Below are 15,930 nucleotides of genomic sequence, written 5' to 3' on the forward strand. Positions count from 1 at the left end.
TTTAAATATTTCTTCAATTAGTTTATGACAAAGTACCTGATTCAAATTTGGTTATAACAGACTAATAAATATATAGAGCAGGAGGAAATTTAATTGATAAATTAGAATGTATGCATATGTATCTGATATTATTTGATCTCTATCTCTACGTTCTATTTCAATTGCCTGCATGACTCGTGAAATATAAAACAAGCAATACATCATATGTACTCATATACCTAAATTTATTTTGAAAATATTATAGTTAACTTTTTTGACTAACGAAACATTTTTTTTAATATCTGTTTATTAAAAACCGCAGTACATTGACCATGTACAACCATCAGTGTTTTTAACAAACGGTTAGTTAAATCTAACTAAGCCTGGATAAGAGTCCAGTGGCGCCGGACCGGTGCATCGGCCGCGTTGCGTAACACCGCTATTAATACCACCCTCTGACTAACATCGGCACAAGCGAGCCGCGGGTGAAAGTTTGCATATTTTCATATCTCCAGATTATTGAAACCTTTGTTTATTCGCGACCTTTTGAAGATTTAATTTATTTTGAATGCAAGCAGGTGTTTCAGCTCGCTTTTGGACGTTAATGTTAAGTACGCTTGATCGATGAAGCTTCGTTGTTTGTACGCTTTTGTTTCAAGGAAATCGTATAGGATCGAGTATATTTTGAACTCGCAAACGTCTCTGAAAAACCAATCCAACAACAAATTAACATCCTATTTCTATATAATATGTATTATCAAACGCATTCTTAATATATAACATATGAAGGTACCTATATATTAATAAGTGTTAGGTTTATGAAATTTCCATTATTGTGAAATGTACTTCAAGCTATTATTCCTTTTGAGTTCATATATACTAATCATAGTTACGATTTATAAATATTGCTGTAGCGTATTGAGTTTTTATGGCGTTCATAGAGCGACTGTTTTCCGCGATGTCGTAAAGGGGTCTATTAAACCCTTCAGCTTCACCGAACAAGGAAGTGTGCCTACGCATTGTTCGAAACAATTGTTTTCCCATTTTCACGCGCGTTCCCGTCCGCGGCCGTCGCTCCCGGCTCCCGCTGATGACCGCCGGCGACCGTGCGTCGACCTCACCCGCTGCCGCCCGACTGCTCGCTATCGCATGTTTTCACACCATCGCGATTCCAAAATCAAAAAAAAGAGATTTTTCTTTTTGGAAAACATACCAGCCAGCAGAAGATATTTTTTTCTTTTTTGGAAAATCTATCAGCCAGCATCGTATACGTTTCAACGAATCGTTTACCAATGCACGTATACTTTATACAAAACAGATACATGCACCTTTAAATATTTACGCCAGTAACGAATTTGTTGATATATTAATGAAATTGAAACAGATCGATATTTTAATCGTTTCACATTATTTATAAAGTTAAGTACGGTATTTCCCGATGCATTAGATGGATCTATTTTTATATTATTCGATTTGTAGAGTCAACGGGCGTGGAGTACGACGCCCCCTGGACGCGGTCCAATCACCCACGTTTTGGGGGTATAAACCACATGCCACCGATCTTCGCTATTTATGAAATATTAAAAACACGTAAATATAATATCACCTTTATAGAAGAGATTTTAACAACTATTTTCATTTATATAAATTTTTACCACAACTTAAAAACCAGCAGTGGTTAAACTATCATAAACTTAAATTGTAAAACTGATTTTTAGCATATGAAATATGCAGGAGCAACAGGCTGATAGACATCACGCTTCCACTCACAAACATTTGCCGTAGCATTCAATGTAATATAAGTTAGAAAATAAAACAAAAAATTTAAACATATATTTTATTGATACAAATGTAAAATCTTAAAAATATCATAATTAAAGGAACCTATACTTTATATGAAAACTTTTTAAGCTTTTAACTTTTTTACTTGTAATTAAATAAAAGGGTACTAAAATAAGACCAGCTCACCTTTTGATACACACACATTCGATTGTAGGCAAACCTTAAAAGATAATTAAAAAACAAAACAAAAAAAAAATTATCTATGGTAATAAAATAAGGCTGAATCACTTTAATTAAACGAACTTTTCAATCTGTGTGTAAAATATATACTACACTTTGATTATTTCAAAAATACAAAAAAATAAATAAAAAATAAAAATATTTCTAAAAAGGTTCTCTCTCTAATCTGAATACATACATAGGACTTATGTATAATTACAACTTATATAAAACTGTACTACGTATAATATACACCATTACTTAATAACTTGCCAATTTATTCAAACAAAACTAATTATTGCTAGCCGAAGTCCGCAACTACGTTCGTGTGGAAATCCAATATGAATTATAGAATTTTCCAGAGTAAAATGCCTAGTTCTTTTCCAGAGTTCCGATGTAAGTAACAAATATCTATCCAAAGTTTCGCAAATGTGTAGTTCTAAAAAGTTTTATTAAACAGTATTTATTATCACTAAAAGTTTTATGAGCTTTTACTAATTAGAGACACTGTCAAAATATTTTGTAAATACGTCAATTACTATATTATTAACTACAAAATAATAACAAAACTTTATCAAGTTGTTATTTCTTATTTTAAATTCAAAAAGTTTATTATAAAAATATTATTTGTATTTTTCGGATTAAAGTATTTTGTATCAATGCAAAGAAAAACTTGTCCTCGTTACTCAATAGTGATTTATTTTTTTATTTACATACAGAAATATATCTTAAATTATGGCTCTGTGTACAGTTAATTCTAAACCTGTTTTGTTTTTCTCGCTTTTTTATTTGCCAAATAACTAAAAATAAAAAAGATTAACTAATATTATTTTTTTAGAAAATTTAAGAAATAAATACCTACAACTACAACCACTAAAAATTAGCAATATTTTAATAAAATATTAATATACAGAGCATACAGAAAAAACATTAAATATACAAACGCTTATAAAAAAATACGTAACAAGTCACACATCCGATAAATTTTGAGATTACTGTCTCTACGATATGTAGAGTCACTTAAAAACAGCATAATAAACTATATACTACTAACAATATACTACTCAGTTATAATAAAGAGTTAATCAACCACTAAATTATACTAATTATACTAATTATAAATATACATAAATATACATAGTAGTAATTTACAGTCTTATAAATTCAAAAAAGTTCTCATCATCAAGTAAACTTGTTCACTAGCTCTTAATTATAACTATTTTAATATGGCAAACTTCATGGTTTAATTATGAACAAAAAAAAAAAACGATGACGTCACTTATAAGTACAAATCAATACTTATTTAAGGTGTCATTTCGTAGGAGTCTAAATTCTGATAATAATAGTCAAGGCTACCGTTCAACAATATTAACAAGTACGACGTGTTCTCCCCTCACCATCATTTGTGGTACGAACCTCGTGCACTCCCAGACACCACCCCCTAGTGGTGTTTCGGTTACCACTGGTACTGGTGATATGGCCGCTGCTGTACCACGAGGTACTGGCTTACCTGTGACGACAGATACGATCCGTTAACGATTTTCTCGAAATTTTTTGAGTGCAAGGATAAGGAGTAATGGATGACGTTTTATAAGAAAATCTGAGGCGTTGTATTTGACGATAATTTACAAAAGATTATTTTTCGATACTGTTCAAAATTGTTTTATCGATCATTGACTAAAAGAACCATTGAATAAGGAACTTTTAATTTTTTAATTTATATATTATAGTTAATATTTAAGAAACAGATAACTAAGATACTATATAAAAACCTAAATAAGTCGTTAAATAGGAAATTGTGTAAAAATAACTTATCACAAAATTTACTAAGTAAAATTCTTTACATAAATGTTTCAAGAAAATCGGAAAATATTAAATAATGTATCCATCAAGATCAGTTCATTAGTAATCAAGATTAGAATAAGGGCTTTAAAAAAAACGCGCTAAAACGTTTTTTGCACAAGAAAAATTTTGGAAATTTTTTCGTATTACGTTGATATACTTATAGATATCTGAACATATTTTCAAAAAGTCACAAGTACCTCTTTGAGTTCAAAGCTATGGTCACCTCAATTCATTATACATGATATCGGTTCTAACCTAAGTTCGGTGGTATTTTCCTCTTCGAGGGTGCCTTCTTTTTCCAAACCTCCAGCACGTCCGTCATCGCCAAGTTCCACTGCTTGTCGAAGGCCACCAGGGTCGCGTGGAGCACGCCGCGTATACCGTTCGCGTTACGAGTTATTACCTGTTGATAAAATTAACGTGTCATATTATTTTTATACTATTGTACACCAAGAGATATCACGTGGCTATATAAAACAAATAAATATGAGATATGCACGAGAGGCAGCTCTATCGATCATGATTTATTTCATTCGTATATATTATATTTGTTGTATAATTTAATACAGTCTTATTAATTACATAATATATATATTATACGACTGGAGAAGACTCATGAGAGACACATAATATTTAGTAACATAAATTTTTACTAATATTATAAAGGTGAAGATTTTTGTTTGTTTGTTTGAACAAGAAACTACTGGTTCTACTGGATGTGAAATACTTTAGTACGTTTTTTTCCTCAAATTAACGCAGGTGAAACCGTAGGACACAGCTTAGTTTATTTATATAAATGTAGAATAATTTTTTGAAGTTAAGATATATTAAGATTTTTTTTATAATATATAATATACATTTTTTAAGTGCTGGTGTGCTAAGTGAATTTAGTTATACACAAATGTCAACTTTGCATTGCAATGTTAAAAACCTACAAATATAAATATGTATAGCAAAATAGATCGTGTAATATATAAGAAATCTATATGTACATGTTAAACATATTCTAATACGAGTATTAGTTTCAGCCTGTAGTATCCCACTACTGGGCATAGGCCTCTTTCCCCATGTAGGAGAAGGATCAGAGCTTAATCCACCACGCTGCTCCAATGCGGGTTGGCAGATATATTCCCTACCGAGTAACTATCGCTATCAGGTGTATATGATAACAACCGGGACCGACGGCTTAACGTGCTCTCCGAGGCACGGTGGGGAGACCCACAAGGACTGCTCAAACACCCAGACCACGGCAAACATGTATGGCCAGTACAAAATGTTTGTCATGTGCGGGGATCGAACCCGCATCCGCCAGCGCAACGGGTACAATCCATGGCTGTAACCGTTGCGCCAACGCGGCGTCAATACGAGTATACTTTTTTCTAAATATTATTCTCTCTTTGTTTCAGGATTCGCTCGGACAGTGGAACCTGCCAAATGTGTTCAAATGAAAAACTGCCTTCCATTATATACAAGACTAAAATAATTATTGTGAGTGTAATTATAATATTTTTTCGTAAAATAAAAGTATCGACAATTTTTTATTGAATATGTGTCGGCGATTTCAGTTAAGTGAAGTTATATAATAATAAAAAAATATTTAATATGCTAGGGAACGTACAATTGATCGTGGTGAGAAATTTTAATACGAATTATACCATACGTTCAAAAGAATGGACGCAAAATATAAAAGTATAAAAAAATATATAAAGTACATACAAGACCTGTTTAAGGTAAGTTTGTACGTGACTATACACATGTAAATACATTCTTTGTGTGTGTGACACTTGTCTCGATTGTGACATTAGTTGTGACACAACAGTCAGTGTCGTCACTGTACAATCAGCTGGGTGAAGACCGCTGAAATGACCGTAATTCGTGTAGCTGACATTTGTGTCACAATTTCGAATAAGCATTATTATTTTTAAAAGTTTTTTGTAATGCAGAAGATTCTCAATTTTTTTTTTTTTGTAAAATGTTTAACCAATTGCGAATTTGGATCGTATGGATAAAACAATTACAATAATGGATGTAGAGCCACTGCGGATCTTAGAATACAGTTGTCTCAGAATTTCTTAAGTAGATATTAGTGTCATGAGAAATTTTCTCGTGGCGTATTAATGGTTGACAAAAGTTCAAAAAAATCTTAAACATTTTTATTATCCTCGATTTAAGGCGATGTCAACGACTTACATCAAGTACTGCTATAAAACCTCAAACTTTTTATTGCAAACGTTTAACCAATTTTTTTTACATCTTAAATTTTACAAGGAGACTTCCTTTTGTTATGCCTCAATATTAGGTTATCGTTCACAATTATTCCAAAATAATATTTATATGTTGTTATAAATAATAAATATCAGATAGATAAATAAACCTGTTTACTGACGGAACCAAAAACAATAATGTAACAAACTGAACAGTTGATATAAAGAACATTATTTTTATTCGTTATTTTGTTAGCGTACTGTCATGTAACCTTCAGAAAGGATTTCATTAAGCGCCACTTAGTGCGCAGTACCTGTTGACTACAGAAAAAAAAAAACACTAAATATCTAGGAACGAGCGCAGACGGAAAAAATATAATTCTTTTATCGTATTTTAAAAGCAAAACAAATCTTCTTTTACAGCTAACAAACATTGTATCTAAAATAGGTGTGTATTTGTATGAGATTAGATTTGTTCTTTCAAATTCACTTAAAAATGTAATATTACCTTCACATTGGCTATCTTAAAAAACGAATCGAATCTATATCCATTTGTAATACACAATATGTATAACTAGCTTCTGCGCGCGACTTCGTCCACGTGGTCTTCGCTCTTAATGGTTCTTAATAAATCTAAGACTTCTAAATAACACTGAAAAAAAAATTCAAATCGGACCAGAAGTTCCTGAAATTAGCGCGTTCAAGCAAACAAATAAACTCTGCAGCTTTATAATATTAGTACAGACGTTCTCCTACCCGGAAAACGGTTACGAAATTTTATTACTTACATATCGATAGCAGCGCCATCTACCGGCTCCAAGTGAGATAAAAACTACCCTTTTTCCCAAGTTGGACCAAATTACAGAGGCTTACAAAATTTGATAAAAATTAGCTCAGTAGTTTCGGAGTTTATCGCCCACATACATCGTGACACTAAATTTTTATATTTTATTTTTTATAGAGAGATAAAATTGTATCTAGCCGATATACAAACGAAAGGGGTAGGATGTGCGTTTATGAAGTTATAAAAGCAAAAAAAGTATTTATTAAAACTTCGATATGTTTGTCTCTTTCTTTGTTTATTTCCGCATCATACAAAATCCGCGGCACGTAAATAGATGCAATTTTTACAGTTTCGATTCAGGTTTTTAGAAGTTCGAATACTGATCTATATAAACCTTTATATATGTAGTTTGAAGAAGAAATCGCTAATAGCTTTGCTCGGAAAATAAGCTATCCATCACAAGAAGAATGTTTCAATTGGAACCAGTCGTTTCTGATATTAGTACGTTTAAGCAAACAAACGAATAAACAAACTCTTTACCTTTAAAATATTAGTATAGATAAATACCTACTAATATAACTTTTTATCGCGGGAATACAATACAGTAAAAACATATGTGTTAATAGACTCATTCGCATATAGGTTAAGTACAGGCCACCAGATCGGTATATAAAAATCAACCGTGACATACAAAAGTCCGAATCACGTATCGCTAAAACAGTCCAGACGGGCCTAATTTAAAAAAATCCCAGCACTAGTCGACCAAGGACGTTACCCGCTGATCCAAACTGACCTATAATTCAATCAATTCAACATATACACACACACACACATACACCCGCATGTTTATCACGACGCGACCTCGAGCGCGGCCGACTCAATTCGTAAGTACCCATCCAAGGTCCGCCCGAAAACAACTCACGTATATATAGATCTGATATTTTTCCACTGGTCGAGATAATTTAGGCAAATACAAAACGCCGTTATAGTTGAGAAAGATCAGTGAAAAGGACGTTTGGACCTTGTACGAAACGATAAAATTGTTAAGCGTTCCATTTATGCGCTATTATCGAGGAATCGAGGTTGGCATAATTGAGTGACTGACGATCCAAACAAAATAAACAACAATATTAGAAATAAGGCTACTTGTGAATTACTACAAGTTATATTGTTAGAGTACAACAAGAACACGTGTCATAATATTTCCAAATATTCAAATGACGGACCATTGTTTCGTGTACACACCGACTAATTTCCAAACACTTATTAACATCAAGAATTAGATAACAAGTGTAGTAACCAAGGTTATCGCGGCTGACCTTCCTAAAATGTTCGGTTTCGAATGAAAAAAAAAACATCAAAAAGAGAACCAAAAAAGGGCACCCGTATAAAATTGCACAGTGCGGTGTTGTGATAAAAATGGATCAGTCTTTCCGGGTTGAAAGTTGTTCTGGACAAGGTCGGAGGCGAGGGCATACCACTCGTCATAATACGTCACGATCATCGATGCATCGTACGATAAAACTAACCGAGATGGCGAACAAATGAGCAGAAATTATCATCATTATGATCAGAATCCATCAGAACATGATCACAGAAATACCACTAAAAACTATATTAAAGTAACTTCTTCGTAACACGTGGAATATATAATAATATCCTGCTCAAAATCTGTAGCAGCCCGACTGGGGAAGTACCTCGACCTTGCAGAAGATCACAGCTAAATAATACTGCTTTAAAGCAGTGTTGTGATTGGAGGTAGAGTCAACACGACTGCGATGCTTCTGGTGTTTCAGGCGGACTATAAGCTACGGTAATCGCTTACGATGTGATTCGTACGAGGTGACAAGGTGATTCGTACGCTTATTCGACTAGTTGTATAAAAAAAATTACCTAGGAGAATTAGTGAATGGATTCTGATTCAAACGTGAATATATAGTATCAGTTAATTGAAGATTGTCAAAAAATGTTAAGCATAATTATGTATATAATAGTCAAGGTATAACAAGAGAGGAAATATGCGCCCTCCATAATTCTATTTTATCAAAAGATATAATAGTTTACAGTGGAAAATTTACGTTACAACAACGAGCACAACTGGAAATACTGTTTTATTAAAAAGGCCGTCATGATTAATATAATCGCAGAAATGAATAAAATTCTTGACAAAGAAAAGGAAACAAACTTAGTACTTTTTAATGAGTAAAAGAAGAAAAAACAAAAATGCTAGAATATGGACTCACTATTTATAGAATTTGATTTCTGCGACAAATCTAAATACCTACGTAAAATGACAGAAGTATGCTGGTGGGTTCGCATCACCAAAAAACAACTGAATAGGGTTTTCAATTTCTCTTCTGTCTTTTTTCACTTAGCCCTTATCTAAAAATATTATTATCTAGTAATATTTTCTTTGAGTATAAAGTTTTACAAGCTGTACAATTTACACGTAGAAGATTTTTTATTTCTTTGTAAAATACAAAGATCTATAGATTCAAAGAATATTTATGTTTACTATTTTTTTATTTTGCCTCTGTACGTAAACAACGCAGATGAAGTCACGGTATCCTCTATACAGTGTAGAATTAAAACAATCTAATTATAAGCGACGAACACAAAAATGCGACACATCTCGCGAGGCCCGACCAGCTCCCCTCCCACATCCACATCACACATATGTCGCTCGACCTTAAGAAGACCGTAGTGGGCGGGACGTCCCTTCACCTGTACATCACAATTGCGCCTGTCCCGCATTGATTGTAAAATTGCATCTCAATGCTCTTCCTACAGCTGTTCCCACACCAATGCCCCGGCCTCTGGATAGAGGTGATGTAATGAATTCGCTGCAGTAATTCTATATTTACCACAAGCTTTTCGTGCATGGCTTCATCCGCTTCAGACGAGAACGTAAGAAACAATTTAAAACTATAAAGATTGAGTTCGATATTTTCCGGAAGTGTTGAATATTGGGGATCGTTGCACTTTAGGTTGCGGAAAAGTTATTTTCTAAAGCTGTCAAGGATATTTTAGAAATAAACGCGTCGTTCTCAAGCATCACTAGTAGAATGAAGTTCTTCGCTGAGATACATAAAAAAAATAAGCATAAACGCCCAGAACGTAGTAAACACATTATAAGCTGTGCATTTATTTGTCATTAGTGGGTATCGAAATCATTTACCACAAGTGCAACAACCAATAAAATTAACAAATAAAATGGCTCACCTGCGCTGAATTCTCATCATCCCGATGTCATTAAAAATTGTAATTGTGTCATTAAAAAAAAATTGGATTATTTTATTATCTATAGTACAGTAGCGTCTATCATTTTAGCTCCAATGATATAAATTTCAGTTAGAACTTACTGAATAAAATATTCAAGTTAAAAAAGTTAGTTTAAAATTACATACAAACGTAGTACATTATGTCAATAATAATAATAATGTTTAATAAACTACCTAGGTCGCTAAGTTGTTACGTGGTCATTATACATTATTGCAGTGAAAGCAGTAACACCTAATGACACTAATAATCGCTCGGTTCTTCTGACCAACAATTTTGTATTATTATGATATAATAATATATAATCATTATTTACTTTCTTGTTACAAATAATAACGAAATCGAAAAATTTAAGGTTCATACTCTTTCATCGTTTGTATTTTATGTATCTACTAGCTGACTCCGCAAACGACATTTTGCCATATATATTATTAACCCCCTTAATCCCTCCCCCCTTATAACTTAGGGGTATGAAAAATAGATGTTGGCCGATTCTCAGACCTACCCGATATGGACACAAACTTTCATAAAAATCTGTCCACCCGTTTCGGAGAGTATTTTAACTAACATATTGACACGACAATTTTATATATTAGATATGAAACTTTTTTTGGTGTCAGGCTCATTCTAGAAATTTAAAGACTTACAAATGTAACTATTAATTAGAAATTGTTTTAAATATTTTGGTTGCCCAATTTTTAATCCTTGCTACAATTATAGTTTAAAAAAAGAACACTATTCGAAAGAAGGCATATTTTATATTATGGTAACTAGATAGGCAGATTAATTTAGAGGCAATTAAAAATAAATTATAAAATTTTCGTCTTTCGTCTTTTCGTATTTCATACTTATGAATTTTTAAACCTTAAATCAAAACTAGTGTTAATGATTATCATGGACATAAGGACAATCTTAAAGGTGGCTGCAAAACGACCGCTATTTTTAACCGACTTCCAAAAAAGGAGGGGGTTCTCAATTCGACTGTATTTTTTTTTTTTTTTTTTTTTTTTTATGTATGTTACATCAGAACTTTTGACTGGGTGGACCGATTTCGACAAATTTTCTTTTAATCGAAAGGTGGTGTGTGCCAATTGATCCCATTTAAATTTATTTGAGATCTAACAACTACTTTTCGAGCTATATCTAATAATGCGTTTTTAGTTGACGCTTTTTTCGTCGACCTACGTTGTATTATACCGCATAACTTTCTACTGGATGTACCGATTTAGATAATTCTTTTTTTTGTTGGAAAGGGGATATCCCTAGTTTGGTACCATGATAAGGAAACCAGGATCTGATGATGGGATCCTAGAGAAATCGAGGGAAACTCTTGAAAATCCGCAATAACTTTTTACTAGGTGTACCGATTTTGATAATTCTTTTTTTGTTGGAAAGAAGATATCCCTAGTTTAGTACCGTGATAAGGAAATCGAGGGAACTTCTTGAAAATCCCCAATAACTTTTTATTAGGTGTACCGATTTTAATAATTTTTAATTTAAACGAAAGCCAATGATTATCATGTAGTCACATTTAAATTTCATCGAGATCTGATAACTACTTTTTGAGTAATCTTTGATAATGCGTTGTTACTTGACTGTTTTTTCGTCGATCTGCGTGTATTACTCGTCGATGTAATTGAAGTCGGTTTTTTTTTCGTTTGCGAGCAAACACAATTATGTTACGTCATCGTCATTTCAATTTACAGATATCGTAAAGACAATAGTTTGAGTGAAAATTGTTTAATATCATATTATTATTGATACAAATCACAAGAAAAACAACATAATTGTAAGTTTTGAGTTCCTTGTCCTAAAATAACAATGTCTATGAATAAGTCATGATCGAATTGATAGATAGTTAATATTAGTATTTGAATTCGTCACAGGAAGGTTAATTGTTATTTAGACGAAGTTCCAACTTCCAGTGTAAACTGATGATCAGCTGATGATTATTTTATGGTGTTCGAGTATTTAAATAAATTTCCATAATTTTATTTTGAATTTTTGTACTACTTTTTACTAAAGATATTATAATAGATTTAGATTAAATTGGATGAAAATTACTTTATTAAATTTATAATGATAAAACATTCATGTTAATTTTTACTAGTGGCCACCCAGTGGTTGAAATTCGACCATAATTAATTTATATTATTAGTTTGAACATTAAATAAAAGAGTATATATGCGTGTGTGTGTCAAATACATGGTAGTGTGTGTTATGTTTTTTTTTATTGATTTTATGTGTTTTTATACATAATTAAAAAATCTTCACCGTGTAAAGTGTAAGTGTGCGAAATTTCGCACACCTCCATCTGCGCAATTTTTGTAAAAAGGTGTACAAAGTTATTGCTTCACGTACTCGTATTAATAGATAGATAATATTTTCTAAAAGACTTTTGCAAAATTATATACAAGTTAATTTTTTTTTTTTTTTTTAGTTATGTGATATATCCACAGGCTTATTATGCCCGTGCTTTTGTTATTCCATATATTGTTATTATTATTTTTTTTAACATGCATCGGTACTTCACCGCAACTTAGAATCTAGAAGCCTTAATAACTAGTCTTAAAATTTCAAATTTCTAAAAGTCGACGCGAGTCCACTGACCAAGACTATTCTACATATTGCTTATTTTATATTCTTATATACTAATTATTTTTATTATATTTACACTTATTTGCTAACTACAATATATGTACACTTATTTTCTAACTACAATATATGTACACTTATTTGCTACTTACAATGTACACTTAACCTATGTTATTGTTAGTAGTTAGGTACTTTTTTTTGTGGTTAGGAATCGTTTTATCCATTTAAATTTCATTTTTTTTCTTTAATTTTTATTAATATATTATATGACTAATCCTATCTTATTAAGTAAATATATAAAGCCTTATCATTACAATTACATTATCCTATTCCTATACTATTACATTAAATTTTATTATTTATATTACTTACTTTACACTTTTATCTACGCATAATTTATACTTACAATACAATGATGTCTTCACACCTCTACATTTTTCAACATTTTGAGCACATTCTCAATGACGGCAGCATCTCTATGGTCTTGAGACTATGCTCAAGGATTTTCTTGTCCGTCATCTCCGCTGCCCTCGCCACAAAGCGACCAATTGCGTCGTCACGGTCGTCGGTGTAATAGACACAGGTGTTGGTGTGTCTAGTCACCGCGACTACAGCGTGCGAAACGCTGTCGTGGATCTTGAGCCTCCTTGTATTTGTCTGGAGGACGATGACGTCCTCATAGGTCTGGCCCTGCGCCTCATGAATGGTTAAGACGCGCGATCCCTCACCGGACCCGTATCCCTGGTCAGTCAGCAATCTCTTCTCCTCTTGCGTAAATACCAGGTACAGGGTTCGGTCCCTTCCTACAGGAATGCGCGCGCCTGTGAGACTCTCCACTCGCAAAGATCGGATCTTTGTGCTTGAGCTGTACACGGACTTGTAAACCTCACTGATGGCAAAGGCATCACAAGACATCTTTGGGGTTACGATGCGTGCACGACAACTCGCACGAAATAGTCGTTATAAGGGTTGGTCTACAATACCGCATTTCGAACAGGTTATCCCTGTCGATGTACGGCAGTTGGTTTATGTCTCCGATGAGGACTACCTTCTCAGCTCCCGATAGTCGGGCGGCCATTACTATGGCTCCGAAATGGTTCATGAGGGCTTCGTCCACCGTTAGGCGGTTGATTTTTGAACCCTCACGGAAGCCATTTACCAGAACGTAGGCCATAGTACGCACCCTTTGCTTGACCTTGTTGCCATAGCGGTGCACCAGTTTTTCTTTTAGATCTTTAGCCGCCTCGACTGTGGTCGTAATCACGACTTCTGTGTCCCCATCGAAGTCCCTGACTATTCGGGTTGTCTTGCCGCATCCTGGTACCCCGTTTATCCACTCCAGTGATGGTAGTTCCCAGGTCACGTACGGTAAGCCGGCTTCGGCCCGGTCGCCCGTGATGGTTTTTGCCATCCGTAGCATCCGGTCACCCAGCATTACTTTCGTGCATCTCGCCACTACCACCACCGGGTCCCCTTCGGGTGTTTCAAAGGTTTGTGACTCCTCGTCATTACCCTCAGACTCATACAAGTTAATTACGAGTACACACACTTTGTCCACTATAGTATAATATTGATTGATGAAAATTTCCGCCAAGTAGTAGTAGTGTAGTAAGTTTTCTTAGACCACGAACATAACGTTCAGTCTAAACTTCTAACTGTCATTATAGTTATATAACTAGCTGCCCGGACAGGCTTCGTTCTGCCAAAAATTAATAGTAAAAATTATTTTTTTATTTCCTTTTTTATTTAGTATTAAAGCCTTAAGGAAAATTCAAAAAATAAATTAGTCGAATTGGTCCCCCCCATTAATCTCCCCCCATTTATAACTTAGGGGGTATGAAAAATAGATGTAGGCCGATTCTCAGACTTACCTGATATGCTCACAAAATTTCATAAAAATCTGTCCAGCCGTTTCGAAGGAGTATTGTAACTAACATTGTGACACGAAAATTTTATATATAAGATATAGTAATCAAGTACATCCAGATATCAACTAGGAAGTATTGTTTATTATTGTTGGCTATTGACAACAAACAGAGGACACTATCGCGAGGTCAGGACTGATTGAAGATGATAACGACACTTCAGATAAATTCAAATATCAAATGTGTACTAATCAAACTCCGTTGCATCATAAATTTATTTAATTATAGATATACTTTTGGCATACCAGGACAATAAATGAAATTTCAACCACTAAATTAACGTTCACTTTAACTAAATCGGCAAACGAGCGTACGGCACTCCTGATGGATTAGCGTGGACAGATGCCTGCCTTTTTGCCAACTTTTTCTGCGATGTACAAATTTTTTTACTAAAATAACTTCTGTAGTCGTTTTAGTAACTGAGGTAGGGCACAGCAGCCTACAGAAGATCACAGTTAAACGATACCGGTCTCAAGCAGTGTTGTGTTCCTGTGGTGAGTAAAGTAGCCAGAGCTCCTGGGGAGGATCAGGTCGACCCAGCCGTCGGTAACTGAAGAGTATCAGTAAGAAATCTGAGGCGCTTACAATCATAGCATAAAGTTATTTTTAACGACGATACCAAATACAGCATAAGATACAAAAAAAAAACCCACGAGAAGGGATCGAGAACATTCCACCATTAAAAACAAGAATTTTTTTTTGCATTTCAAATCATTTAATGCGATTTGTTTGTGGAATAGGAAAACAAATGGCCAACAACGAGCATGTAATTGTTAGACCATCGGAACTGTTGATGTAGCTTACTGTCTGTATTCACAATAATTGTGTTTGCTCGCAAACGAAAACAAGACAATTTCAATTAAATCGACCAGTAAAACAATAAATGCGCATTATTAGAGATAAATCAAAAATTACTTGTCAGGTTTTAATCATCATTATCATCATCATCATTACAGCCTATACAGTCCACTGCTGGACATAGGCCTCCACAAGTTTACGCCAAAAATAACGTGAACTCATGTGTTTTGCCCATAGTCACCACGCTGGGCAGGCGGGTTGGTGACCGCAGTACTGGCTTTGTCGCACCGAAGACGCTGCTGCCAGTCTTCGGCCTGTGTATTTCAAAGCCAGCAGTTGGATGGTTATCCCGCCATCGGTCGGCTTCTTAAGTTCCAATGTGGTTGTGGAACCTTGTTATCCCTTAGTCGCCTCTTACGACACCCACGGGAAGAGAGGGGGTGGCTAAATTCTTTAGTGCCGTAGCCACACAGCACAGCAGCAGGTTTTAATTAAATTTAATGAATGGGACCACATGACA

At 34.0% G+C, this 15,930-nt stretch overlaps 1 protein-coding gene across 1 annotated transcript in view; it reads right to left on the reverse strand.

Annotated features, from left to right (window-relative positions):
- Positions 1-3,332: 3,332 nt before the first annotated feature.
- The window catches only part of LOC123666571 (U7 snRNA-associated Sm-like protein LSm11), a 41,138-nt gene continuing 28,540 nt past the window's right edge, over positions 3,333-15,930 (reverse strand). The window contains exons 3-4 of the mRNA XM_045600680.1: positions 4,081-4,228; positions 3,333-3,490 (exon numbers count right to left, since the gene is read on the reverse strand). Coding sequence (XP_045456636.1) covers positions 3,333-3,490; positions 4,081-4,228 — 306 coding nt within the window. The remainder of the gene's footprint in view (positions 3,491-4,080; positions 4,229-15,930) is intronic.

This window comes from Melitaea cinxia, chromosome 2 (genome assembly GCF_905220565.1).
Source record: "Melitaea cinxia chromosome 2, ilMelCinx1.1, whole genome shotgun sequence".
NCBI lineage: Eukaryota > Metazoa > Arthropoda > Insecta > Lepidoptera > Nymphalidae > Melitaea > Melitaea cinxia.